The 26,230-nt window shown below is 41.5% G+C and overlaps 2 protein-coding genes and 1 non-coding gene across 3 annotated transcripts in view; all 3 read left to right on the top strand.

The window, feature by feature from the left end:
• Nucleotides 1-12,781, top strand: part of ZNF451 (zinc finger protein 451) — an 87,214-nt gene extending 74,433 nt beyond the window's left edge. The window contains exon 15 of the mRNA XM_059078124.2: nucleotides 10,677-12,781. Within this exon, the coding sequence (XP_058934107.1) occupies nucleotides 10,677-10,723 (47 nt within the window). The 3' untranslated portion in view covers nucleotides 10,724-12,781. The remainder of the gene's footprint in view (nucleotides 1-10,676) is intronic.
• LOC131764735 (U6 spliceosomal RNA) lies at nucleotides 1,552-1,658 on the top strand. The gene has a single exon (XR_009337936.1). It is a non-coding gene; the product is annotated as a U6 spliceosomal RNA (small nuclear RNA).
• Nucleotides 12,782-14,699: 1,918 nt separating the features above from the next.
• On the top strand, nucleotides 14,700-25,898 carry BAG2 (BAG cochaperone 2). Its single transcript, XM_059078131.2, has 3 exons — nucleotides 14,700-14,991; nucleotides 23,724-23,833; nucleotides 25,301-25,898. The coding sequence occupies exons 1-3, from the start codon at nucleotides 14,879-14,881 to the stop codon at nucleotides 25,711-25,713; spliced, it is 636 nt and encodes a 211-aa protein (XP_058934114.1). The 5' UTR covers nucleotides 14,700-14,878; the 3' UTR covers nucleotides 25,714-25,898.
• The last annotated feature ends 332 nt before the right edge of the window (nucleotides 25,899-26,230 follow it).

Below are 26,230 nucleotides of genomic sequence, written 5' to 3'. Positions count from 1 at the left end.
CTTTGAGTTTCTCCTGTTTGGAGTTTGTTGGGCTTCTTGGATGTGTAGATTCATATCTTTCATCAAATTTGGGACATTTAAAATTTGCTGATTCTTTTTCCTGTCTGCTTAATTTTGTTAAACTCCTGTAATGAATTTTTCATTTTAGTTGAAAAATTTTTTCAGCTCCAGAATTTCTATTTGGTGGCCTTTCATAATTCCAATCTCTTTATGATATTCTCATTTTATTCATACATTGTTTTACTGGTTTCCTTTACTTCCTTGTCCATGGTTTACTCTAGCTCCTAGAACGTACGTAAGACAGTTGGTTTAAAGTCTTTGTTTAGTAAATTCAATGTCTTGGTGTCCTCAGGGACAATTTAACTCAATTTTTATCACTTTGAATGGGCCATACTTTCCTTCTTCGTTGTATTATCTGTGCTGTTGTTGTTGTTGAAAATTGGATGTGCAAATATTATAATGTAGTACCTCTGGAAATCAGATTCTACCTCTTCCCCAGAGTTAGCTGTTCGTGATTGTCAAAGGCTGCAGTTGTCCATTTGTTTAGTTACTTTTCCCAACCATTTTTGCAATAACTGTATTCCTTGTCACATCTGGTCATTGAAATCTCTGTTCCTTTAAGCTTTTGTCCAATTAGTGTTTTAACAGAGATTTCCTTGAATACCAAGAGCTAAACAAAACAAAACAAAACAAAAAACAACCTCTCTCTGGTTTTGCAGATTGGCTGTGTGCTAGGGCCCTTCAGCATTTAGCCAGGCTCGCACTGAGCCTACAGATCAGCCAGTGGTGAAGGCTTGGTGTCTTCTGAGGTATTTTCTGAGCATGCATCGTGTCCTGGGTCTGTGCCTGGTTTCTAAATTCCCCAGTACACATAGGTGCTTTTGAATGCCCTGATTTCCCAAGGAAATTCTCTTCATGGCTTTTCCTCTTAGATATTAAGTGTTCTATTGTATGTCTCAACCATAATCTTTTACCCCTGGATATGGGCTTTTTGTTTGTCTTACAGTGTTTCTGAGCAATGCAGCCTGCTTTTCTGCCCTGAGTGGGTTCTGAGCTTCGTAAAATAGAGATGAATGCCTTGTTTCATTCATTCAGGTAGCCCCCAGACAGATTAGAACAAACACAATAATTTGTGAGTTCTGCTCTGCTCTGTTTGTAACCAGGGACCCTGTAGAGGTCCATCTCGAAGATGGCTGCCATCTTCGAGACTGCTACAGAGGCACAGGGAGGTGGTGAGGAAAGGGCAAGTGAAAATACCATGAGGCTTTCCTACTTCTTTTATTTGTCTTTTTCTTGATTCAGTGTTTGCTTGGTTGCTGTGAACCTTTGAATATTTTCCAGACTTCTGACAAAGTCGTTTCTGACAGTTTCTGCTTGTGTTTCAGTGTTTCTGTGGAAGGATGGGTGTTTGGAGCTGCCTACTCTGCCATTTTGTTATATTCACTCTAAGACCAATTTTATTTCTTCTTTAAATGTTTCAGAGAATTCACTGGTCAAGCTATTTGGGCCTGGAGTTTTCTTTCTGGGGAGTTTTTTAATAATAAATTTACTGTGCTCACTTCAGCAGCACATATACTAAAATTGGAACAATACAGAGAAGATTAGCATGGCCCCTGTGCAAGGGTAACATGCAAATTCGTGAAGCATTCCATATTTTTAAAACTCTTAGAGGAAGACATAGGCAGAACACTCTATGACATAAATCACAGCAAGATCTTTTTTGACCCACCTCCTAGAGTAATGGAAGTAAAATCAAAAATAAACAAATGGGACCTAATGAAACTTAAAAGCTTTTGCACAGCAAAGGAAACCATAAACAAGACCAAAAGACAACCCTCAGAATGGGAGAAAATATTTGCAAACGAAGCAACCAACAAAGGATTAATCTCCAAAATATACAAGCAACTCATGAAGCTCAATATCAAAAAAAGCAAACATCCCAATCCAAAAATGGGCAGAAGACCTAAATAGACATTTCTACAAAGAACATAAAGATTGCCAACAAACATATGAAAAGATGCTCAGCACCACTAATCATTAGAGAAATGCAAATTAAAACCACAATGAGGGACTTCCCTGGTGGTGCAATGGTTAAGAATCTGCCTCCCAATGCAGGGGACCCGGGTTTGAGCCCTGGTCCGGGAAGATCTCACATGCTGCGGAGCAACTAAGCCTGTGCACCACAACTGCTGAGCCTGTGCTCTAGAACCTGCAAGCCACAACTACTGAAGCCCACACGCCTAGAGCCCGTGCTCCACAAAAGAGAAGCCACCGTGATGAGAAGCCCGTGCACTGCAATGAAGAGTAGCCCCTGCTTGCTGCAACTAGAGACCCCTGCTCACTACAACTAGAGAAAGCCTGCATGCAGCAACAAAGACCCAATGCAGCCAAAATAAAATAAATAAATTTATTTTAAAAAAATGCAATGAGGGCTTCCCTGGTGGCGCAGTGGTTGAGAATCCGCCTGCCGATGCAGGAGACACGGGTTCGTGCCCTGGTCCGGGAAGATCCCACATGCCGCGGAGCAACTAAGCCCGTGAGCCATGGCCGCTGAGCCTGTGCGTCCGGAGCCTGTGCTCCGCAACGGGAGAGGCCACAACAGTGAGTGGCCCGCATACCGCAAAAAAAAAAAAAAAAAAAATCTACCTACAAAAAAAAAAAAAAAAAAAAATGCAATGAGGTATCATCTCACACTGGTCAGAATGGCCATCATCAAAAAATCTGCAAACAACAAATGCTGGAGAAGGTGTGGAGAAAAGGGAACCCTCCTGCACTGTTGGTGGGAATGTGAATGGATACAGCCACTATGGAGAACAGTATGGAGGTTCCTTAGAAAACTACAAATAGAACTACCATATGACCCAGCAATCCCACTACTGGGCATATACCCTGAGAAAAACATAATTCAAAAAGAGTCATGAGGGCTTCCCTGGTGGTGCAGTGGTTGAGAATCCGCCTGCCAATGCAGGGGACACGGGTTCGTGCCCCGGTCCGGGAAGATCCCACATGCCGCGGAGCGGCTGGGCCCGTGAGCCATGGCCGCTGAGCCTGCGCGTCCGGAGCCTGTGCTCCGCAACGGGAGAGGCCACAACAGTGAGAGGCCCGCGTATCGCAAAAAAAAAAAAAAAAAAAAAAGAGTCATGTACCACAATGCTCATTGCAGCTCTATTTGCAATAGCCAAGACATGGAAGCAACCTAAGTGTCCATTGACAGATGAATGGATAAAGAAGATGTGGCACATATACACAATGGAATATTACTCAGCACTTAAAAGGAACGAAGTTGAGTTATTTGTAATGAGGTAGATGGACCTAGAGTCTGTCATACAGAGTGAAGTAAGTCAGAAAGAGAAAAACAAATACCATATGCTAACACACATATATGGAATCAAAAAAACTACCAATGAAGCTAGTGGCAGGGCAGAAATAGAGACACAGACATAAAGAACAGACTTGAGGACACAGGGTGGGAAGGGGAAGCTGGGATGAAGTGAGAGAGTAGCATTGACATATATACAGTACCAAATGTAAAATGGATGGCTAGTGGGAAGCTGCTGCATAGCACAGGGAGGTCAGCTCGATGCTTTGTTACGACCTAGAGAGGTGGTATAGGGAGGGTGGGAGGGAGGCTCAAGAGGGAGGGCATATGGGGATATATGTATGCATATAGCTGATTCACTTTGTTGTTCAGCAGAAACTAACACAACATTGTTAAGCAGTTATACTCCAAATAAAGATATGAAATAAATAAATAAATTTTTTAAAAAATAATTACTTTCTTTAATATATTTATAGGTAGATTTTGTTTCATCTTGTGTTAGTGTTTGAGAATAGTGTTTTTCAAGAAATTTGTCCATTTTACCTAGATTGTCAAATGTACCAATGTAAAGTTCATAATAATATTCCTTTATTACATATTTTTTTATTTCTGTAGGATCTCTGGTGATATCTTCTCATTTTTTCCTGATATTGGTAATTTTTGTTTTCTCTCTTGATCACTAACTAGAAGTTTATCAGTTTATTTGGTCTTTTCAAGGAATGAACTTTTTTTAGTTGGTAATTTCTCTTTTTGGTCTGCTTTCCGTTTCACTGATTTCTGCTCTTTATTATTTCCTTTCTTCTACTTTGGGTTTAATTTTCTCATCTTTTATAGCTTCTTAATGTGACACTTAGATTGTTGACCTAAATTTTTTCTTGTTTTCTAATGTAAACATTTAAAGGTGTTTATTTCCCTCTAAGCCAGGGTGAACAAGCTTTTCCTGTAAAATACCAGATAGTAAACATTTTGGGCTTTGTGGTGTCTGTTACAATTACTCAACTCTGCTATTATAGCATGAAAACAGCCCTAAACAATACATAGATGAGTGTGAATGTATCCAATAAAACTTTATTTACAAAAATTGCTTGTGGACTGGATTTGGGCCACAGACTGTAGTTTGTCAATTCTCTACTTATTGCCGTGTTCCACACCTTTTCATATTGTATTTTTGCATCAGTTTAAAATATTTTCTGATTTTCCTTATATTTTCTCCTTTGATCTCTTGGCTCTTTTGTTTAATTTCCAAATATTTGAATGTCTTATTATTCATTCCTAATTTAATTTTGTTGTGGTAAGAGAGTATACTCAGTGAAATTTAAATCTTTTGAAATTTATTGAGACTTATGGCCCAACATGTGGGTTGTCTTAATGAACATTCCATACACACTTGAAAAGAATGTATTTTCTGTGTTTACTAAGTAAAGTATTTTATACATGTCAATTAGGTCAAGGTGGTTGATAATATCAGATCTACTTTGACTTTTTATTTTATCTAGTTGATCTCTCAGTTACTACAGTAGGAACAGTGAACTTCATCAATGATTGTAGATTTATTTTTTCTCTTTAGTTCCGTCATTTTATATTTTTGTATTTTCGAGTTCTGTATTTAGTTGCATATATATTTCTGATGTGTCTTCCTAATGAAATGACCTGTTTATCATTATAATATAATGAAATGTTCTTTATCTCTGGTAATACCTTTTATCACAAAATCTTTTTTTGTGATATTAATATAGCTACTCAAGCTTTCTTATGCTTAATGTTTTCATGGTATATATTTTTCCATCCTTTTACTTTCAATCTATTTATATCTTTATTTTGAAACTACATCTCTTATAGGCACCATAAAGTTCAATCTTACTTTTTGATTTACTCTCACAACCTCTACTTTTTAATAGTTGTTTAGTCCGTTAACATTTAATGTAATTTCTCACATGGTTGGATTCCTCTCTGCCATTTTATTTTCTTTTTGTTCCTTCTTTTACCTCTTAGTTCCCCCTTTCTTGCCTTCTTTTGGATTATTATAATATCTATATTTTACTCCATTATATTTATTTAATGTTTACTATTTTAATATACCTATTGATGTTTTAGCTCTTTAATTTTTATTGTTGCTCTAAAGGTTGCAATATATATATTTTTGCTTTTGTTATAAGTTCTACAAGAAAATGTTATTTTTTGCTTTAAACAGTGCTGTGAGTTTTAAAGAAAGAGAAGAAGAAATATATATTCTTTTATATTTACCCACATAGTCACCATTTCAAATGACTTTCATTCTTTCCAGTAGATTACAGTTTCCATCCAGTGTCATTTTTCTTCAGCCTAAATAACTTCCTTTCTATTTTATACAATGCAGTTTTGCTAGTGATGAATATTCTGTTTTCATCTATATGGAAATATCTTTATTTTCCCTTTAATTTTGAAGGATATTTTCTCTGGCTTTAGAATTCTGGTTGACTAGTATTTTTTCCCTTCAGCACTTTAAAGATGTTATTCCATTGTCTTATCGTGTGGCCTCCATTGCTTGTCATGACAAGTGACTATAATTTGTATTATTGTTCCCTAATATGTAAAGGGTCATTTTTTTTCTCTTGTTGCTCTTAATATTTCCTCTTTGTCCTTGGATTTTAGCAGTTTTTGATAATGCCCCTAGATGTGGTTGTCTTCGTAGCCTACTTGGAGTTTTCTTAGCTTCTTGTATCTGTAAGTTTATAGGTTCTCCCAATTATTTCTTCATAATTTTTTCCCCACTTTCTGTCTCTCTTCTTTTCTTTTGGAACTCCAGTTATACATATGTTAGCTTAAATTTATCCACAGGTTTGTTCATTTTCTTCCAGTTTTTATTCTCTCTGTTCTTCATATTTGATAATTTCTATGGTTCAGACTTCAAGTTTATTGTTCAGCCTTCTAACACCTTCAGTGTTAAGCTGACCTCGTAAATTTTCCATTTCAAATATTGTATTTCTCAGTTCTGGAATTTCCACTTAGTTGGTTTTTTTTGTAATAGTTTTTTTCATTTCTCTGTTGACATTTCCTATCCGCTCAACCTTAAATCCTTGAAAATATTGATAACTTTTCTAAAATCCCTTTTCTGCTAATTCCAATGGCTTGATTATCTTGGGGGTTAGTTTCTTTTGACTGCTCTTCCTCATGACTGTGGGTCACATTTCTTGTTTCTTTGCAAGTCAAGTGATTTTTTTTTTTTTTGAATAAACTAATACATGGGAAAGCCCTTTTTTAAAAAAAATATTTATTTAATTGGTTGTGTCAGGTCTTAGTTGCACAGGCGGGCTCCTTAGTTGTGGCATGCATGTGGGATCTAGTTCCTCGACCAGGGCTCGAACCTGGGCCCTCTGTATTGGGAACACAGAGTCTTAACCACTGCACCACCAGGGAAGTCCCACAAGTCAAGTGATTTTTGATGTATACTGGATGTTTGTGGATGTATGTTATAGATTCTCTGAATTCTGTTAACTTTACCTGAGGAACGTTAGTTGTTTTTTTCCCCTTGTAGGTAGTTAACTTTCTAGACTCAAACTCCAAACTCTGCCTCCTCCACAGCAGGCGACAGCTACAATTGCTTGCTTCTTTTAGCTTTCCAACTGTTGCTTTTCACCGAGAATCTTGGCTCCTCTCCCGTGTAAGCACACAGAAGTCAACCAAGGATTTGTAGGATCTTCTTCTGTTACTTTCTCATTTCTGTTGGGAGCTCTTCTTTCTCTTGTCCTACCCCCGCTTCCCCTGTCCCTGCCCCCCTCCTGCCTCCAACTCCACTTTCCAGCTTCTCTGTCAGACTCAGACTCTGTCTTTGACTCCTCAAGCCTCAAAGAGGTTGGCTCTCTGGGTGAAGTTCTGCCATTTTGTTTCACAAGGATTGAGGCATGCCATAAGGCAAAAAACAAAACAAAACCATAAAGCTGCAAATTTAACCCATTGCAATTCACTTCTTTCAGTGATCAACTTTTGTCCTGTTCGTACCTGATTTTTGTTGCTCTTCAGTGCCTTAAAATACTTTATAATTGTTATCTATGGAAGAATTAATCCAATATAAGCTACTCCACTATTATTAGAAGTGGAACCATTTAGAAATTGGTTTTGTTTTTATCCAGTCTTTTAACTGGCAAGTTTAATTCATATAAGTTCATTGCAGATATTATTTTTGTATTTACTCTTGCTGTTTCATTCTTAGCTTCCTCTTTTTGTTTTTTCAAATTGTTTTATAAGTTATGTATGGGTTGGCCCCCAAATTCGTGTTTCTATTCTTTTTGTGGTCATCTTGGCATTTTACCACATTTTTTATATATAACTTAAAGGCTAAAGTAGAGGTGCATGTTGTCTACCTCTATGCAATGTAAAAGGACTCTGGAACACTTCAACTCTGATCCTTTCCCCCAACTTATATGCTGGTATTCTCCAGAATTCTGGTTATCTGTGTGTGTATATGTGTATGTAATGCACACAAAAATTGTACAAACATCTCACAAAGCAGGTGACCATCTTTCAGGTTAAAAAGAACCAGGAGTATTGCCAGTGTATTGATTTCCTAGGCCTCCTCAGCTAAGTACTACAAAGTAGGTGGCTTAAAACAGAAATTTTCTGACAGTTCTAAGGTCAAGCTGTTGGTAGGGTCATTGTCCCACACACAGCTTCTGGTTGTTAATGGCAGTTGTAGGCATTCCTTGGCTTTTAGATGCATCCATCCCTCTAATCTCTGCCTCCATCATCATGGAGCCATCTTCTACCTATGTGTCTATCTTCACATCGCATTTTCTTCCAATAAGGACACCAGTCATATTGAATTAGGGCTCACCCTAGCGACCTCATCTTAACTTGTTTACACCCACAAAGACCCTATTTCCAAATTAGGTCACATTCATAGGTACCGGGGGTAAGGACATATCTTTTTTGGGGGAGGCGGCACAATTCAACCCATAACAACTAGTACCCTAGAAGCATCCCCCTCATTTAATTTTAATTAATTAAAATACAAATAGCCACATATAGTCAGTGTCCATCATACTGGACAGCACAGGAGTAGTCTATATTCTTTTGGGTCTGGATGCCTTCAGTCAACATTGTTTTACAGATTCATTAAACATTCATTCATTGTTTTACAGATTGTTAGCGTATAGCTTTGGTTTGTTCATTTCCAATAGCTCTATAATAATTTTACACATATATCACAACTCATGTATTATTTATAGACATTTAGTTGGCTGTTACAAGTAATTCCCGCACTTCTGGGAATGTATACTGAGGCGGGGACTTGCTGACATTCAGCTTTAATAGGTTATGCCAAGTTATTTTTCCAAAGTGGTTGTTCCAATTTCTTTCCAGTACTGAGTGTGAGTTCCCGTTAATCTACTGATATATCTTCACTAATCATTGAATTATTGGTCTTTTTAATTTTAGCTAGTGATAGTCATTTCTTTGTGGTTTGAGTTTACATTTTTCTGATGAGTAATGTTTACTAACCATTTTCACATCTTTTGTAAGTGCCTTTCCATATTTTTTGACAGTTGTCTTTTGGATGATCTTTTTTTTTTAAATTTATTTATTTTTTGGCTGTGTTGTGTCTTCGTTGCTGTGCACAGGCTTTCTCTAGTTGTTGCGAGCAGGGGCTACTCTTTGTTGCAGTGCACAGGCTTCTCACTGCAATGGCTTCTCTTGTTGCTGAGCACAGGCTCTAGAGCGCAGGCTCAGTAGTTGTGGCGCATGGGCTTAGTTGCTCCACGGCATGTGAGATCTTCCCGGATCAGGGCTCGAATTTGTGTCCCCTGCATTGGCAGGTGGATTCTTAACCACTACGTCACCAGGGAAGCCCTGGATGATCTTTTTATTGATTTTTCTGGGTTGAAAATCTTTTAGTTCTCTCTGGGTACAAGCAAGATCCATGTATTGCAAATATTTTCTCTCACTCTATGTCTTGTCTTTTTACTCACTTAATGGTACTTTTGATGGATAAAAGTAATTTTAATACATTCCAAAGTACAATTCTTTTTCATAATGTTTTTTGAATCCTATTTAATAAGTCTTTCCCTACACAAGGTCATGAAGATATTCCCACGTATTATCTTCTAGAAGCTTTGTTGTTTTGCCTTTCACAATTATATAGTAAATATACAGTAAATCTGAAATGTGTTTTTGTATATTCTATAAGGTAGAGATAAATTTTAATTTTTTTTCCGTATGGCCTACCAGTTGACCATTTGTTAAGAATATCATCTTTCCCCACCTTTCTGCAGCGCCACCTTTGTCATCAGTCAAGTTTTCATATATGCATGAGCCTGTTTCTGAGCTGTCTATGCTGTTCCTTTGGTGTGTTCATCTGTTCTTACACTGGTACCACACTCTTAATTACTGTAACTTTGTAATAAGTTTTCATAAAAATAAATCTTGTCACCTTTTTCTTCTTTGCTAAGAGCATCTTGGCTTTTCTGTGCATTTTTTCGTCCCTTTGAATTCATCTTAGGGCAACTCACTGACCCAGAATCTAGCTTTAACTTAATACAGTGAAGAGTAGCTTGTAGTGTTTTAAATTGCCAACTACATAACACTAGTGCCCTGGCTCAGAGGAAGATGTGGCTATATCTTAGAAGAATTACCGGTGTCTGTGAACCAAGTAGGCTCTGGGAGACCATGGACTGGACAGGATGAGATAAATCTGATGTGAGAAGCTACTGAAGGCCAAGAAACTGACACCTAGTTCCACCCTCTTGGACCTTAGCATCATTCTTGGGAAATGGAGAAAAAGACCTGTGAACACAAGAATGTCAGTCTTGTTCACTGTTGTATTCTGTGCCTGGTATACAGTGGGCATTCAATAAACATTTGTTCGGTGAGTGCACATGTGTATGTGCTTCTCAGAGGACATTATATAGCCATGAGTTTGACTCTTTGCCTTAGATACTAGAAAGCTTAAAACTAAAATTTTAATAGCCTTTGAGATTTTGCCATTTCATGGTTTTGGCTTTCTATTTCTGCTTTAAGTCTTACATGCATTACCTCAAATCTTTTTGTAAATACATACTCATTTTCCACATTGAGTCTGGTGATTACCTGTTAGTGATTCTAGAAGTTTGTTGACTTTCTGCATCCCTAAATGGAAATTACTCACAAGTTCCGTAGCATGATTAAGCTCAGATATATTATAATTCAGTTTGAGATTATATCCAGATTTTCATATTTCAAAATAGTCATATTTTATAATGAAGAAACTGCCAAGTTATGCTCAGTTTCTCCAATTTGTATTTCCTTTCCTTCCTGAAAATACAGATGTAGTTGATGAGATTTACATAAAGTACATCTTTATTAGTTTTCTGCCCTAAATATCAAAATTCTATGTTTTTTAATGCAGATGTGGAATTAGAAGAAGCGATTAGAAGAAGTCTTGAGGAAATGTAATTAAAGATATTACCACACAGCATCAAGTGGCCTTGAAGAGACTCAGGATAATGAATTCTTGAGTTTGTTTTCTAAAGGAGATCAGAAATCTACTAGTACAAATGTATTTGAAAACTTTTTTTTGCTGTCATATGTTCAAAATCTGATATTGCTTTGTATTTTTGTGCTATTTTGCAAAAATGTATAGAGGAATAGAATACCTGTTAATGCAAATAAAACCATGTATTCTAATATAAGTATCATGTTTCCCAGTTAACTTTGAATTCATATATTTAGGTTACAAGAATTAAAAATTAGAAAAGCCCTTGACTATTGTTTATATGTTTCCCAAATAGAATTGGTTCTTTAATTTTATTTGTACTGTACAGATGATTCTAGTTTATTTTTTTAGGAGTGAAAATGAAAATAAATAAAGCTGTCATAGCTCACTTTTTCTGTAAATTCTACTTCTTATGTGGCACTAATATATAATACATTTGAGATCTTAGTTTATGATTATTGGGAGAGAGTAATGGAAACTGATCATGGAAAGAGATGAAAAATTTTATCAGCAATGTTCTTTGTGGGTTTCACTCATATGTATATCCCTGCTTTAATTAGAGCTGCTTATTGCTGGAATAAAAAAAAAAATTTTCTTTGAAAGTAGTAAAAAGAAACTTTTGCCATTCCTTTTACCTGCTTAAACTTTTTATGTGACTTGTATTATCTCCTGTTTAAAGGGAATGATGTAAAAAATACTTGCATAGAATTAGGCATATTTTTAATAATATTAGTCCTTTTATATATATATTTGTGTAAACATAGTATTCTTCAGAAAATAATGTTGAAAGTCTACTCAGGAGTAATCTTCCTTAACCCTTTAAAATTTTTATTTCATATGGAGGTATCTTCATTTTAGTTATTCATTAAAATGTCAATTTCCTACAGTTGGTATTAAATATTTAATTTTTAAATGTTGAGGCCACATTGTGAATAATAAAAGACGTTACCTAATTAGGAGACTAGGAAGGGGCTTGTCATACAATCTTTGTGTATATGCTTTATGTTATCTGACCCAGAAATGTCATCCCTAAAAATTTCGAGTAGTAATTACTTACCAAACTTAAAATTTTCTGTAAATATAAATTTTTCTTTAAGACAGAAAAAAATATATCATGGCTAGAACTTTGTTCTTTCTCTGCAACTAGATAGTTTAGTGTGAAATAGTATTACTGTTTTTTTAAAATATTATTATTATATAGTCTTTTCAATCCACATTGGAAACCAATTTGTTTTTCATTTCTTAAGCTGTCAGTTCTGTCCTGCCTGCTTGCATTTTTTTAAGTACACATCATAGCTTGAGAATATACTAGTCATTTTTCCAAAGTGACCACATTGTATTTTTAATTTGTTTGTTAGAGTAGTTAAGGCTTTGGGTGGTAGTCATGGAGCCGGACCTTAAAGGCATCTGTGGGAGCTTGCTCAGTAGTGAGGAGCAGAAAGAGTGTTCCAGAAAGAAGAGCGGTCCAGCAGATGTAGGGGAGGTGCCACACACAGGTGGGATGCAGCCTGTGTTCTATTAGGATGCTTGTGTGGTGTCTATGGTCAAGAGTAACCGAGGCTTTTCATATGACAGGAAAGGGATAATTCATCATGATCCTTTAAATGACGTAACTGGGTTGTTTAATGTTTTAATTAATAATTGTCACTGATTCTATTTCTACTTATTAAGCAATTAAAAGTCAGTTTAAAATTACCTCATAATTTGAACTTAATTTAGACACAAGGAGAAGTAGTCTGGATGTTACAGAAAGTTATGGGGAATATTATCAAGAGTAAATGTTTCTAACATTGACAATGATGCTTACCTGTTTGTTTTTATTCATTTTTTATTTTATTGTGATTTTTTTCTTTTAAAAAGTTTTTATTGTGATTCCTTATTTTTATACCTGAATAACAACTTTTGTCGAAGCAATGATGGATAACATAATGTTTATTTTAAAAAGGATATGTAGATAACATACTGGTAGTATCTGGTTGGTGGTATCATTGATTGTCTTAAATAAAAATATCTCGGTTAAGAAGCTTTTTTTTTCTTTTTGGATGCTTGGTATCCTACCAGATCAGCCCTTTCTCCTACTCTTTGTCCCCCTGATGAACTGGCCCTCCACTCTGGCCTCTCCCAAGAACAACGTACAGGGACTGTTCTGGACAGCCTTGGGCAAGTGCAGCTGGGAGACTCAATCGGCTGGGCCTCAATTTAAAGAGCTTTTTTTTCCATCAGTTTTTTCTTTTAAATTTCTTTGAAACAATTCATTTATTCATTCACTCACAAAGTATTTATTGAGTACTTAACCGTGTGTCAGGGGCTGTTCTAAGCACTTGAGATACACCAGTGAGCAAAACAAAGCCTACTGCTCTCTGGAGCACAGCTGGGGGAGAGGTGACAAGATGGGGAAGGAAAACAGGGAAGGGGAAGATAGTATGGGGGTGGGGCGGGGCGGGGCGGGAGTGCTTGCTATTTGTAATAGGGAGGTCAGGGTCCCTCTGGTGAACTTGAGCAAAGACCTGAAGGCGAGGGAGTGAGCCAAGCAAATGTGTATGGGGGGGAGCTGTAGGTGGAGGTGAAAAGTCTGGAAGTGAGCTTGATACATCCATGGAAAAGCAAGAAGGCTAGTATAGGCGAGTGAGCAGGATGAGCTTGGAGAGCAATAGGAGATGGAGTCCTTTGAGGCCTCTCCTGAAGACCTTGGCTTTTACCCATTTCACAAACGAGGGGCCGCTGAAGGTTTCTGAGAAGTGGTGTGATGCGCCCTATTTAGAAGGAAGACTGTAGCTGCTGTGCTGAGCATAGACATGAGGGCAGAATCAGGAAGACCGGGTGGGAGGGTATTGCGGTGATGCAGGCGGGGAGTGATGCTGGCCGAGACCTGAGTAGGGGAGTGGGGACAGGCAAGTGGGAGTGGGCCTGGGTGTTCTCTGAAGGTGGAGCCCACTGGGTCTAGGGTTTGAGAGAGAGTCCAGCACGTTTCCAAAGCTACGTGGTAGACTTCCAGACCATTCACAAAATGTTTAAAGATTCCAGGTGTCATGATAGGACAAAACCTTTAATAAGGTCAGATTATCTCCTACAGCAACAGTTTATTAGTATTTAGAGTTCAGAGGAATTGGGATCCAGCCTTAAAGGCCTCATCTCTGTTCAAGTATTTCAATGGCTTTGATCTCAGATTAAAGGTTGTGATGCAGCTTTAAACTGTTATTATCTCCATTTCAGGTGTCCTGTACATTCTCGTCCTTGGAGGCAGAGAGCTATAATGAGATGGGAGCAAAGCGCAAGTATTTAAGTCGATACATCTTTGTACTCCCGGCCCCATTCCACTCACTGACCAAGTGGTCTACTGTATCTTTTCATAACTGGAGATTTAAATAAGTGGGGTGTGAAACGGCCTTAAATAATAATTATTTCACTCAAATTCCAACCAATAACTTTTTTTTAAACATGTGTGGGTGTTTTACCAAAATTCCTTTCTTAATCTTCTTTTGGTACTTTATTTATTTTGGCTGCCCCCGGTCTTATTTGCGGCAGGCGGGATCTTTCTTGCAGCATGCAGACTCTTAGTTGCGGCATGCATGGGGATCTAGTTACCCCACCAGGCGTCAAACCCGGGCCCCCTGCTCTGGGATCACAGTCTTACCCACTGGACCACCAGGGAAGTACCAACCAGTAACTTTTTAATAGAAAAGAAAGTCATTAAAAATGCCTTCATGAGAGCGGGTGTAAAAAAGAGGTTCAGCTTGCTCCGTACATCTATCAGCTTAAGTTGTGGCCTCCCGGCTCCTTGTTCTTATCTCGGAAAAGTGCCCAGGAGCCGTGGTTGCGTGAAGGGCCCTTTCCACCCTAGCACAGCCCAAGCCCGCTCCCCTTGGAGCCCCTGCGGGGCGGGGCCGGGGGCGCGGGCTCCGCCTCGGGCGGTGTTCGGGGCGGAGACTTGTCCCCGCGCCCGGCAAGGCCTCCCCGCCGCGCCGCCCTCGAGGCCGTTCGCGCCAGACAGAGCAGCGGCCGGCCCTCGTGCACCCGCGCCCGGTTCCCGGTTCCCTGGTTCGCGGGCGGCGCGTCAGAGGAGGCGGGTGGAGCGCGGGGAAGGCAGTGATCTCGGGCCGGCGCGCCAGACGCCGATGGCTCAGGCGAGGATCAGCGCCAAGGCCAACGAGGGCCGCTTCTGCCGCTCCTCGTCCATGGCCGACCGCTCCAGCCGCCTGCTGGAGAGCCTGGACCAGCTGGAGCTCAGGTGCGCGGGCCGGCCCTCCGAGCCTGCGGAGGGCGCGCGGGGACCGAGAGCAGGGAGCGCGCGGGCAGCGGGGAGCGGCTGGCAGGGGAGCTGGGCAGCCCCGGGCCCCGCGGAGGGCCGCGCTGGGTCGGCGGGTCCCCTCACAGGAGCGGCCGTGTTCTGGGTCAGCGGCCCCGCACGCTCCGGCGGCCACGCTCCTTCGCGGCTCCAGACCCGATCGCCGGGAGCGTGAGAACCGAGAAGGGAAAGTTACGGGTACGTTACTCGACATGGGGGTTGTGACACTGCCCGTCCGCAGAGCTTCTGGAACGTTCCGCGTGGGGGCCAGGTGTTTCCGGCCCAGTCTTTTTCCATAGTGTATTTTTAGGATAGGCGGCAGTTTAGCGGTCTCCGTTGTGAATGATCGATCTCTTTGCAAAATATAAAAATCCATCTGATCCCAGGACGGGAGAGGAGCAGGACCCGTGTCCCCTCCCCCTGCCACTTTCAGCCCGGGTGTGTGTGTGGGAGTGGGGGGGGGCTCTTTCTCCAGGTCGCCGCTCACACCTTCCAAATGCTGGTCACTGGCCCGAGAACACGAGTCAGTTTTCCCTTCTTAACTAATGATAGTGTTATTAAGTAAGTGTGCCCATTGCGATAAACACGTGCAAGGTGAGAGCCTGAGTTGTTCTACTGGGGGAAGGTGGGGGAGCGGTCCCGGCGCTGAGGTCCCGGGAATGTGACTTTAGAGAAGAGCCCGCGCAGTCAGGTGCGCATTTGGGTGACAGGTTACTGCTGACCAGGAGCAGATGTCTCCCTTAATGGTTTGAGTGTTTTTCTGAGTTTGGGAAGATGCAAGAATGTGTTCCTAAGATTTTTCCTGAAGATCTCTCTGAGTGCCTGTTCTACCGCTTTTCGAGCTCTGAGTGCCTCATTCCTGCTCTTCTCCTGCATTCTTTCCAGGCTGTGCTGTTAATTCCTGTAGAACCGGGCACCACGAGACCTCCTTAGTGGCAAACGTAGTGGCTGGCTTGTATGGAATTCCTAAATAATTTCTAAGAAATTTGGGAAATACTTTTTTTCCTTTAACAGTGAATGAAAACGTGTATGTACTTCCTGTAACTGTTTATGTCACTAAAGTTACTGTGTAAGTTGTGTGCAAGTGTAGTTACAGGTAAATCATACTGAGGCTCCCACAACACCCTGAAACCACAAGGAATTTTTTTCGCATAGTTTTCACCAGGTTCTGGGTGAGCAAGGGAGTATGTAAGACAAAAATTTTAAGAAGCATTGCATATATGTCTTTATCTCCCTGGATTAATATACCAAAACAAGGGGTCTGTTTGTTTGCCAATAAAGTACATTAATAACCAAGTGAATAATTTATTATCATTTATTAATATACATGTTTAAATTGTCATTTATTATTATATACGTGTTTATTATTATTATTATCATCATGGGAAGAAACGATGTCTTCTCAGAAAATAAGTTCTCCACCACCATGACTTCATGGAGAGTAATAGAGGGGTCCTACTTGGAATGAGGCAGATGGAACAAGCTGGACCAGACGGAGCAAAACTAGAGCTCCTGAGTGTCCCTGGGAAGATTATGATTTCTTTTTATGTAGCAGCGAAACAAACGCCTCAGCGCCTCCTCCGGTCTTTAGAACTTTGAGGGCATGTTCTCAACCATTTCAGGGGTCTCTCTCGCCTAGTTAGAAAAAAAGAATGTTTTCTTAAAGGAACAGGTGGGATGCTGCCCCTCCTTTCTTCAAGCTGCTTCACTTTCCTCAAACTTGGTGCCTCACATAGGGTGGGTACAGAAGTAGTCAAGTACTCATCTTTAAAAGGAAGCCTCTGGTTTTGAATATTATTCCAATGCTTCATTAATGTAAAGTGAATTTTGATTACCATGTGCAAGTGATTAAATAATAACTTGCTGAATTAACCCTTGAGCTAAGCTAGATTAGTATGTGTCTAATTGTTCATTTTAGGGCCTTTTCTAGTAATTTTGGACTTTTGTGAGCTTTGTTTCTTCCTTTTTAAAAAAGTGATGCCAGGCTTCCCTGGTGGCACAGTGGTTAAGAATCCGCCTGCCAATGCAGGGGACATGTGTTCGAGCCCTGGTCCGCGAAGATCCCACATGCCGCAGAGCAGCTAAGCCCGTGTACCTAGAGCCCATGCTCTGCAACAGGAGAAGCCACCACAATGAGAAGCCCGTGCACCGCAAAGAAGAGTAAGCCCCCGCTTGCCACAACTAGAGAAAGCCTGTGCACAGCAACAAAGACCCAGCGCAGCCAAAAGAATAAATACATAAAATAAAATTTTAAAAAAGAAACTATTGATAGAATTATGCTTATAAGATCAAGTTTAAAAGGAAAATGTGACATTCATGTGTCATCTTATCTAATAGTTTAATTTCATATTGAGGATGGCAGGGTACTAAGTAGGGTGAAAATTACAGGCTGTACCTAGAAGCTGGTGTTTACTGTTCCCCCACTGTACTAGTTTTGTCAATTGTGGCAGAACTTTTTCCATATGAAACTGAAAATAGAATTATTCTCAATGCTTTATGACCTGCCTTGGGAACTGATGTCCATGGTGTTTAAAGTGCTTTCAGGTGTTTGGCAGCATCTGACAAATCATTAAAGAAACCCCATTTGTTTTTAACATGTTAGCACGACACTAGCCTTTTTTTTTTTGACGCCGGCCCACCTCATTTTTTTCTTCCTCCTAAAAAGGTGATGCCTTTCTCTCCCGGTTTTCATGACCAATTCAAATGGTATCTGACTTTTCCATTTGTCAGTGGCTCTACCCACTTTACTTATGATTGTTACTAATTTAACAGTGATCATAATTCATAAATGATACCCACTAACAGTTATTTAGTTAATGAGAGCTGACTCTGCAGGCCCCGTGCCTTTGTGGAAATTACCATCACCTCTGTTCTTCAGGCAGGAAATTGAGGCTTGAGAAGTTAAATGACCCGTCCAAGGTCACACAACTGGAACCCAGGAAGACTGGCTGTAGAGCTTAATACTTTATGCCTGGATTTTCTTAGAGTTAAGTATGTCATATTTCAAAAATGTAGGAATAGTATATGATTTTACTGAAAGAGGTGAAAATTCCACTTAGATTGGTGTCCCTGAGTCCCTGATCTCAGGAACTATTGAACATCTGCTCTGTGCAGGGTGTTGAGTGGCCCCTGAAGGCTCTGGATGGTGGTGAAGATGCTTGGGACGTGGGGTGTGGAGAACAGCCGAGGGGAACAACAGGACTGGGAGACTAGCTGTTCACAGATGTCCCCAAACTCGTCCTATTGTGGCTCCCTCCCCCGCCATCAGCCAGTCACCATGGCTTCCATGGCAGCCAAGGAATGAAGGATGGGGCAAGGGCAGATGTGGTCACTTAGCTGACAGTTTCACTGCACCAACGTCCCAGCAGCCACAAGACAAGATGGCACCATAGTTAATATTGTGTAAGAGCCTGTAATTTAAAAGATCATTTCTTGTAGACATTGTCATATGAACCTTCCAAAACCCTCTGAGGCAGGAGGACATAGGTTCCCTCCTTTAGAACCGAGCGAATCCAGTCCAGAGGGACTGAGTGGCCGGTCTGAGGCCATCCTGCTCATGAGTAGCTCCTGACACTAAAGCCTAGACCCTTTTTTACACCAGAGTGTCTCAGTAGTGAATGTAATTTATCATTTTGGTGATGACTAGGAAGCCCTTCAAAATCTTAACCTTGCCTAAAATATAAGTGATCTTTGTAGTATTCTTTCTTCCTCCCCTCCCCTCCCCTCCCCTCTCCTCTCCATGTTGGGTCTTCGTTGCTGTGCGCAGGCTTTCTCTGGTTGTGGCAAGCGGGGGCTACTCTTTGTTGCTGTGCGCGGGCTTCTTGTTGCGGTGGCTTCTCTAGTTGCGGAGCACAGGCTGTAGGCGCGCGGGCTCAATAGTTGTGGCTCACAGGCTCTGGAGCACAGGCTCAGTAGTTGTGGCGCCCGGGCTTAATTGTTCCGCGGCATGTGGGATCTTCCCAGACCAGGGCTCGAACCCGTGTCTCCTGCAATGGAGACCACTGCGCCACCAGGGAAGTCCCTATAGTATTCTTTTGATACAAGAATTTTGAATAAGAAATAGGACTATGATTTTAAGAACCTGGTTTAGAAGTAATTTCTTTGAAATAAGTCCATTTGCCATTTCCCCTTTTGATGAAAGCACAATTTCTTGTTATTTACAAGCCTGAGTTCATAATGGCAAGCATTTAATAATGACCAGGAAGCTAGCGTTCAAGGCACCAGTTCTGGGCATGGACTGCATGCAGTGGTCCCTCAGTGTCTGCAGGGATTGGTTCCAGGGCCCGTGGGGTACCAGAAGCCACAGATGCTCAAATCTTTTCTATAAAATGGTGTAGGAGTTGGCCATCCGTATCCACGGGTACTGCATCTCTATTAACTCACATCTTGTTTAGTCAATGCTGTCAGTCACTGTGTTAAACTCTTTAGCTGCTTTACTTCATTCAGTCACACCTACCATCTCATGATGCCCGTTTTGTAAATGAGGAAATTGAGGCAAAGAGAATGTAAGTAACTACTCGAGGTCACTCAGCTGCTAAGTGGCAGGAGCGATGGCTTGAGCGGCAGGACTGAGGCCCTTGCAGTCCCCGCGCGTGGCACGGAGCACGTGCCGGGGTGGCTGGCCTGGAAGACCACCTCCCAGAACCTTGTCCCTTGGTCCCCCAGGCTGCGATCTCTGGGCCCCGGGGACCAGCCGAGGATGCGTGTGCTCCACATTTGTCCTCGCGGGAACATTGTGAGCACAGGTTCTCTCTGTTAAAGCTTAGTTGTGATTTCATGCAGAGAGTTTTCCAGGAGCACAGCCCAGGCCAGCCTTGCCGTGAAGATCAGTTCTTTCCCAATTTGGACATGTAGCTCTTGCAGGACCTGCTGGTAAAAACAGAGCTGCCCCCCTCTGCCAAGGAGTGTTGTCAAGTGATGTGTTAAGAACGAGAAGAATAAAGTGAGATGGTCCAACACGCCTCTGAACAGAGTTCCAGGAGAAATCATAGAAGGGCAGGTGGGAAATATTTGAAGGTTTAGGTTTAATGGCTAACAGTTTTCTAGAACTAATGTAGACAAAAAGATGTGTATATGAATTGAATTTAAGGAGACCAATAGCTGATAAATATGACTTAAGCAAACTAAGTAGAGATGTAGGTTCAGCTTTTTAAAAGAAAAAACTAAGCATGTGATGTCCCATACACTAGACAGATGTAGTATTGACGGCCTCAAGGGAGGGGAAGGAGGAAGCTGCTAAGGAAACAGTTCCTGCCAGAAGGATTGTGTTTTGAAAAAGGATCACTCAGTAGACGTGGAACAGGGAAAAAGAATGTTCAGGAAGTGGGGGACAGAAGATGAAAGGGCCAAGATGACAAAAGAAACCCTGGGAATCTTTACATCCTGAAGAATGAAATTTTACCTCTGCTATGAAATGAAAAAGGTTTACATAAAAGCATATATAAGAAGTTCTATAAAAGATGAAATCTGTTTTTCACAGGGAAAATGCCCTGGCAACTTCTAGCCTTGTGGGGGAAAAAAAAAAGTTCCATCTAATTGCCTCTATATTTGGTCTCATTTAATGACAAAATATCTCCTTTATATGGCAGATTATATTTTTTCTAGAGTGTCTCAAACGATTTTGTTAACAACTTCATGAACTTACTAGTATAACTTATTATCATAAATGGAGCGTTCTTCTTTAGAGTAACAATTCTCTCTTTATCATCTTACATTTGAATATAAACTCAGAAGTGCTGGAAAATTCATCTCTTCTTTCAGCATCATCTCATTTACCAGTCAAATGACTCATCTGTGCCATTTAAATACTAGAGTCACGTTTGTGTTTTTGCACAAATGTTTCATGTTAGTGACAACCTGACCCCTTTTCATGTGTCCCGGGCCCTGAGAGTCTGCTGGTGTGAAATGTGTAAACACATAATGAATGGGGCTGGAAGGCAGCCTGAGGCTGTGTTTACTATTTTATAGAATATTGGTTTTGATTGTTTTCCAGCCAAATTTGTCACATAAGATTCTTATGAGCTCTTTGCTTTTACTGGCTCTTATAAACACAGAATCCAACAATGTATTTAGTGTCTTGAGAATCGAGACCCTGTGACTGTACAGTGTGTCGGTGCTATTTTGGGGGATAACAGGTGGGTGCCTGTAGGGGAAAAGGCGCGTGTGTGGTTGGGGTGAGGGCCTCCTCATGTGGCAGGAACACATGCTAGAACACGTGCCCAGGAAGACACAAGGGATTAGATCTCCTTGTGATCTGTGTTTCCAAGAGCATCTGAGTACTGGAGGTAGGTCTGTCACTATTTATTTTGCAACACTTGGCAACTTATTTAGTTGTGGTGTAATAAAAAAAAAAACAAGAAAGTGCCCTGGAAACAGCACTTTAAACATGCAGGATTTTGTTTTCTTTCGCTCTTGTAATTTGACAGCCTCGTTCTTTAGTCACTGGTTGTATTCGTGTGTCTGTGTAGTAAGTGCACGTGTGTATAGTTGCAGGATTATCAGGGCTTTACACCAAAAACCTACAGAAGCGTTCTCTTTAAATTCGGGAAAAGACAAAGATGCCCTCTCTTAGCAACCAGTTTAATATCGCACAGGAGGACTTTAGTCAGTGCTATATAAGAAAGAAAAATAGGAGCTGATAGGATTGAAAAGGAAGAGATGAGAATTTTTCATTTTTTGTAGATGAAATGATCATCAATCCAGAAGAACTAATAGAAGTTAAAAAACCATTAAAAATGAATAAGTGTAAATGAAGGTTGCCAGTTATGACGTGAACCTACCAAAAACAGCATTTCTCTAATCAACAACAGCCAACTATAAAATGTAGTATATATGTAAATATATTATTCACAATAGTAACAATATCCAAAATATTCAAAACACTTAAAAGAGTCTGTAAGACTACCATCAAGAATACTTCAACACTCTAATAAAGAACATAGAGGAGGGTCTGGATGAAGGAGACACCCTTAGAGGAACTGACAATGTTCTAAAGGTGTTCAATTTATTCCAGTTTTTTGAGAAACCCAATAAACTTACTTAAGAGTTTATGGAGGAATAAAAGTCAAAATAGCTATGTTATTTTTAAAGATTAGAGGACTGGGGACTTCCCTGGTGGCACAGTGGTTAAAAATCTGCCTGCCAATGCAGGGGACACGGGTTCCAGCCCTAGCCCGGGAAGATCCCATGTGCCGCAGAGCAACTAAGCCCGTGCACCACAACTACTGAGCCTGCGCTCTAGAGCCCACGAGCCACAACTGCTGAGCCCGTGTACCACAACTACTGAAGCCCACGTGCCTACAGCCTGTGCTCCGCAACAAGAGAAGCCACAGCAATGAGAAGCCTGCGCACAAGGAAGAGTAGCCCCTGCTCACTGCAACTAGAGAAAGCCCACGCACAGCAATGAAGACCCAACGCAGCCAAAAATTAAAAAAACAAAAAGATTAGAGGACTGGTCTACCAGATACTACGGCATATCACAAACAAAGCTGGTGCTATTTTTAAGAAATGGGTGTTGGTGTAAGAACAGTCAAAATACTACTGGATGGAATACAGATTTCAGAGGCAGACCATCTACACATCACTGAGGGAAAGATGGATTTGGGGTGCATAATGTTGGGGAAAATGGTTAAATCCTTACCTAACCGTATACAGAGGTGGATTCTAGATGAATTAAGATTAAGTATGAGAAAAGTGAAACAATCAAGTTAATAGAAGGAGATGTAGGAAGGTATGTCCTGACCTAGGGATGGGAGGACCCTGAAACAAAACTTCACTGCATGAGCCAAGGCAAAACAAAAGCAAGAAAAGATGGATCTTTTTACTTTTCACTTCAAAATAAGGCTCTGTGTTCAGTGAAGGACCTCCCAGACACAGATCATATAGGGTAGGATGGGAGAAGATGGTCACAGCGTCTGTCTCCAAATCACCAAGAGGACAGTAACCCCAGTTTAAAAAAGAAAAAATAGGCAAAGGTTGTGAACAAGGTCCCAAGGATACAAAGAGACGTCCAAAATTATGAGCAATGAAAGAAATGCAGATTAAGTACTGACATATCACTTGTTAGCCTGGCAACAGATGGGTTAGAAAGTTGGGAGATGCTGAGTGCTGGTAGGGCTGTCGGGACACAGGGACTCCTGATCCGACCATTCTGGAGAACAATCCAGGGTGGAGTCAGATGACAGTCCACACACCCTGTGTCTCAGCAGTTCCACGCTGGGATGGATCCTCTTAGCAGGGCCATAAGGGGACGGGTACTCGTGGACGGGTTGTGAGCAGAAACTGGGGGACAGGGCGTGTCCTGGGCCAGGGGAGGGCAGATCAGGTGAGGGACACGGGAACCTGGTGATCCTTAATCAAGTATGCTGCCGAGTGAAGAAACAGTGAGATATAAATAAATTGAAAATAGACAAGTACATGAGTACAGATTTTTTTTTTTTTTTTTGTAAAAACGAATACAAATCGACAAACACTAAATAGAATGAGTGCCCTGGGAGTGGGGAAAAAAACTGGGAGCCACAGGGAAAAAAATTACAGAATAAAAAATAAAAAGGAGTAAGGAGTTTTGGGGAAGTGTTCCTAATCGTCGTTACACCTGAGCTGGACTGAGCAGTGGAGAGATGAGGCAGACGCGGCGGCTTCCCTCCAGTAACTGTCGTGTCCCCCGCACTCCGCAGGGTGGAGGCTCTTCGGGAAGCGGCCACGGCTGTGGAGCAGGAGAAGGAGGTCCTCCTGGAGATGATCCACAGCATCCAGAACAGCCAGGACATGCGGCAGATCAGCGACGGTGAGGGCGCCTCCCGGGGCCGGGGGGGGGGGGGGGCGGGGGTGGTGGCGGGGGTGCCGCAGAGCCGCTCCTCCAGCCCAGCAGAGACGGGCCGGGCAGGGTGCGACGGCAGAGAAAACGGGCACAAGGTCGGCAGCAGAGAAGACAAAAGGAGATGAATGGAGGTGTAACATACAGAGGGGAAGGGGAGAAAGGCAGAGAAAATAGATCATGGACCCACTAAATCCCGTTCCACAGGAGGGCCGGGTGGCCTGTGACGCTCTGCACCAGTGGGCGGTGCTCCTCCTAACCGGGCTCCCCTGGGGCCGCACAGGACCGGCCTGTGGGCCGGGCAGCTGGTGTGGTTAAGTGTGCACCCCGGCCCAGACCCACACTGTCACACATCCTCCGAGGGGCCAAGATCTAGTCTGTCTCTTCACTGTCCTGGCCATAGAGCAGTGAATTGGGAAGGAGGTTACAGAGCAGGACAGGTTGCTGATTTCCATATAGTGAAATGATAACGCAGCACCCTCTTCATGCTGGCCGAGACTCAGACTACTGGCCTACATTAGTCTGGTGGGGATGAAGTCAGTCCCTCATTTTGAGGCCAGCTTTTCCTCCAGTGTCATGGCTTTTTTCAGCCAGAATCGGGGCATTGCATTCTGATACACACACAGAATGTGAGGCCCCGAAATATGCCTCTCTGGCCTAAGGATTATTCCGAACTGACTATTTTTGAGAAACTGCAGACACAGGAGGAGGAGCTCTGAAAACAGTAGAAGTCACTGTTTTGTAAGGGAAATTTACATTTACATTTTGTAAAGGAAATCATTTGTAAGGGTGTCTCCCTTTCTACCAGGAAGAGGAGGATGACTAAATTACAAGAAACTTTCACCAGTGGAGAAGGCACCTACTGAATCTACATAAGCACCTTACCTTTGTCTATCGTGCCTTTTCTGGGAACCTCCAGAACCTGCTTCCCTCCCTCCTCACCTTCTCTAGCTGTGGGTATTTTGGGTGGAGGCTGGGCCATCTCAGGGAGTTACTCAGTTTCCCTGGGGATCTCCCATGTATACATGGGGCATACATGTCAATAAGCTTCTGGGGTTTTTTTCTTGTTAATCTGTCTTATTACAGGAGGGTCTCAGCCAAAAGCTCAGAAAGGTAAAGGGAAAGTTATCTCCCTCCTCTAATGCACATCCTCACGTAGATCCAGGGCATCCAATCTCCTGCTCTAACCAGCACAAAGCCCCAGTTACAGACGCACACCTGCCCCAGCTTCTGCAGACGTGGCAACCGCAGAGTCATCTGGCGTCCAATCTGATACTCTTTATAAATTAATCTTATTGCTGTGGTTTTAACTTGTATCTTTAAGAAATTCATAGGTGCTCACAGGGTAGATTCAGCCACACAAAAATGCCTTCGTGTTCTTGACATAGATGCGTGTATGTCTCATATTGATTGATATTTCAAACTTTTCATGATCAGGAGAAAGAGAAGAATTAAATCTGACTGCAAACCGTCTGATGGGACGAACCCTGACTGTGGAAGTTTCAGTAGAAACAGTTAGGAACCCCCAGCAGCAGGAGTCCCTCAAGCACGCCACCAAGGTCATTGACGAGGTGGTCAGTAAGTTTCTGGATGATCTGGGAAACGCCAAGAGTCACCTGATGTCGCTGTACAGTGCGTGCTCCTCCGAGGTGCCTGCGGGGCCGGTGGATCAGAAGTTCCAGTCCATCGTGATCGGCTGTGCTCTCGAGGATCAGAAGAAAATTAAGAGAAGACTAGAGACCCTGCTTAGGAACATTGAAAACTCTGACAGGGCCATCAAGCTGCTGGAGCATTCTAAAGGGGCTGCTTCCAAAACCCTGCTACAAAACACTGAAAGCAGATTCAACTAGTGTTCCAACCTAAGAGCCCTTATAAATTATCACATAAAAATGATAACGTACTATCTTAAGTGATAACTAGTTCTGTCTGTTAGACATAACAACTCATTTGATACTGATCGTTGTTTCCGAAGAGGAAAATATCTCAGTGCTGTTAGTTTGTGAATAACAATTAAAACTAGAAATATTTTGATTACCTTTTTAGAAGTTTTTAGATTGAATTCTTGTCTTGTACTAGGATCTAGCACCTCATGTGTGTGTGTGTGTGTATATATATATATATATATATATATATATATATATATAAAACTATTCTGTGGATGAACACTTAGTATGTGGGGGAAATAAGTGCTCGGCTAGGGGTAAAAGCATCATGGTTCTCTCCTAGGCTTTGTCTGCAAAGACACACGGGCACACACTGACCACGCATCTGCTGTGAGCCAAGCGGTGAGCTTGGAATTATGGAAGGGAACCTTCCTTGTGTCTTCTCTTTCATTCAGCAGGTGTTTTAGACATCTATATCAAATTA

Source organism: Kogia breviceps, chromosome 10 (assembly GCF_026419965.1).
Source record: "Kogia breviceps isolate mKogBre1 chromosome 10, mKogBre1 haplotype 1, whole genome shotgun sequence".
In the NCBI taxonomy this organism is placed as follows: domain Eukaryota; kingdom Metazoa; phylum Chordata; class Mammalia; order Artiodactyla; family Physeteridae; genus Kogia; species Kogia breviceps.
The sequence above is the reverse complement of the archived record's forward strand: the minus strand, read 5'-3'. Positions and strand labels throughout refer to the sequence as shown.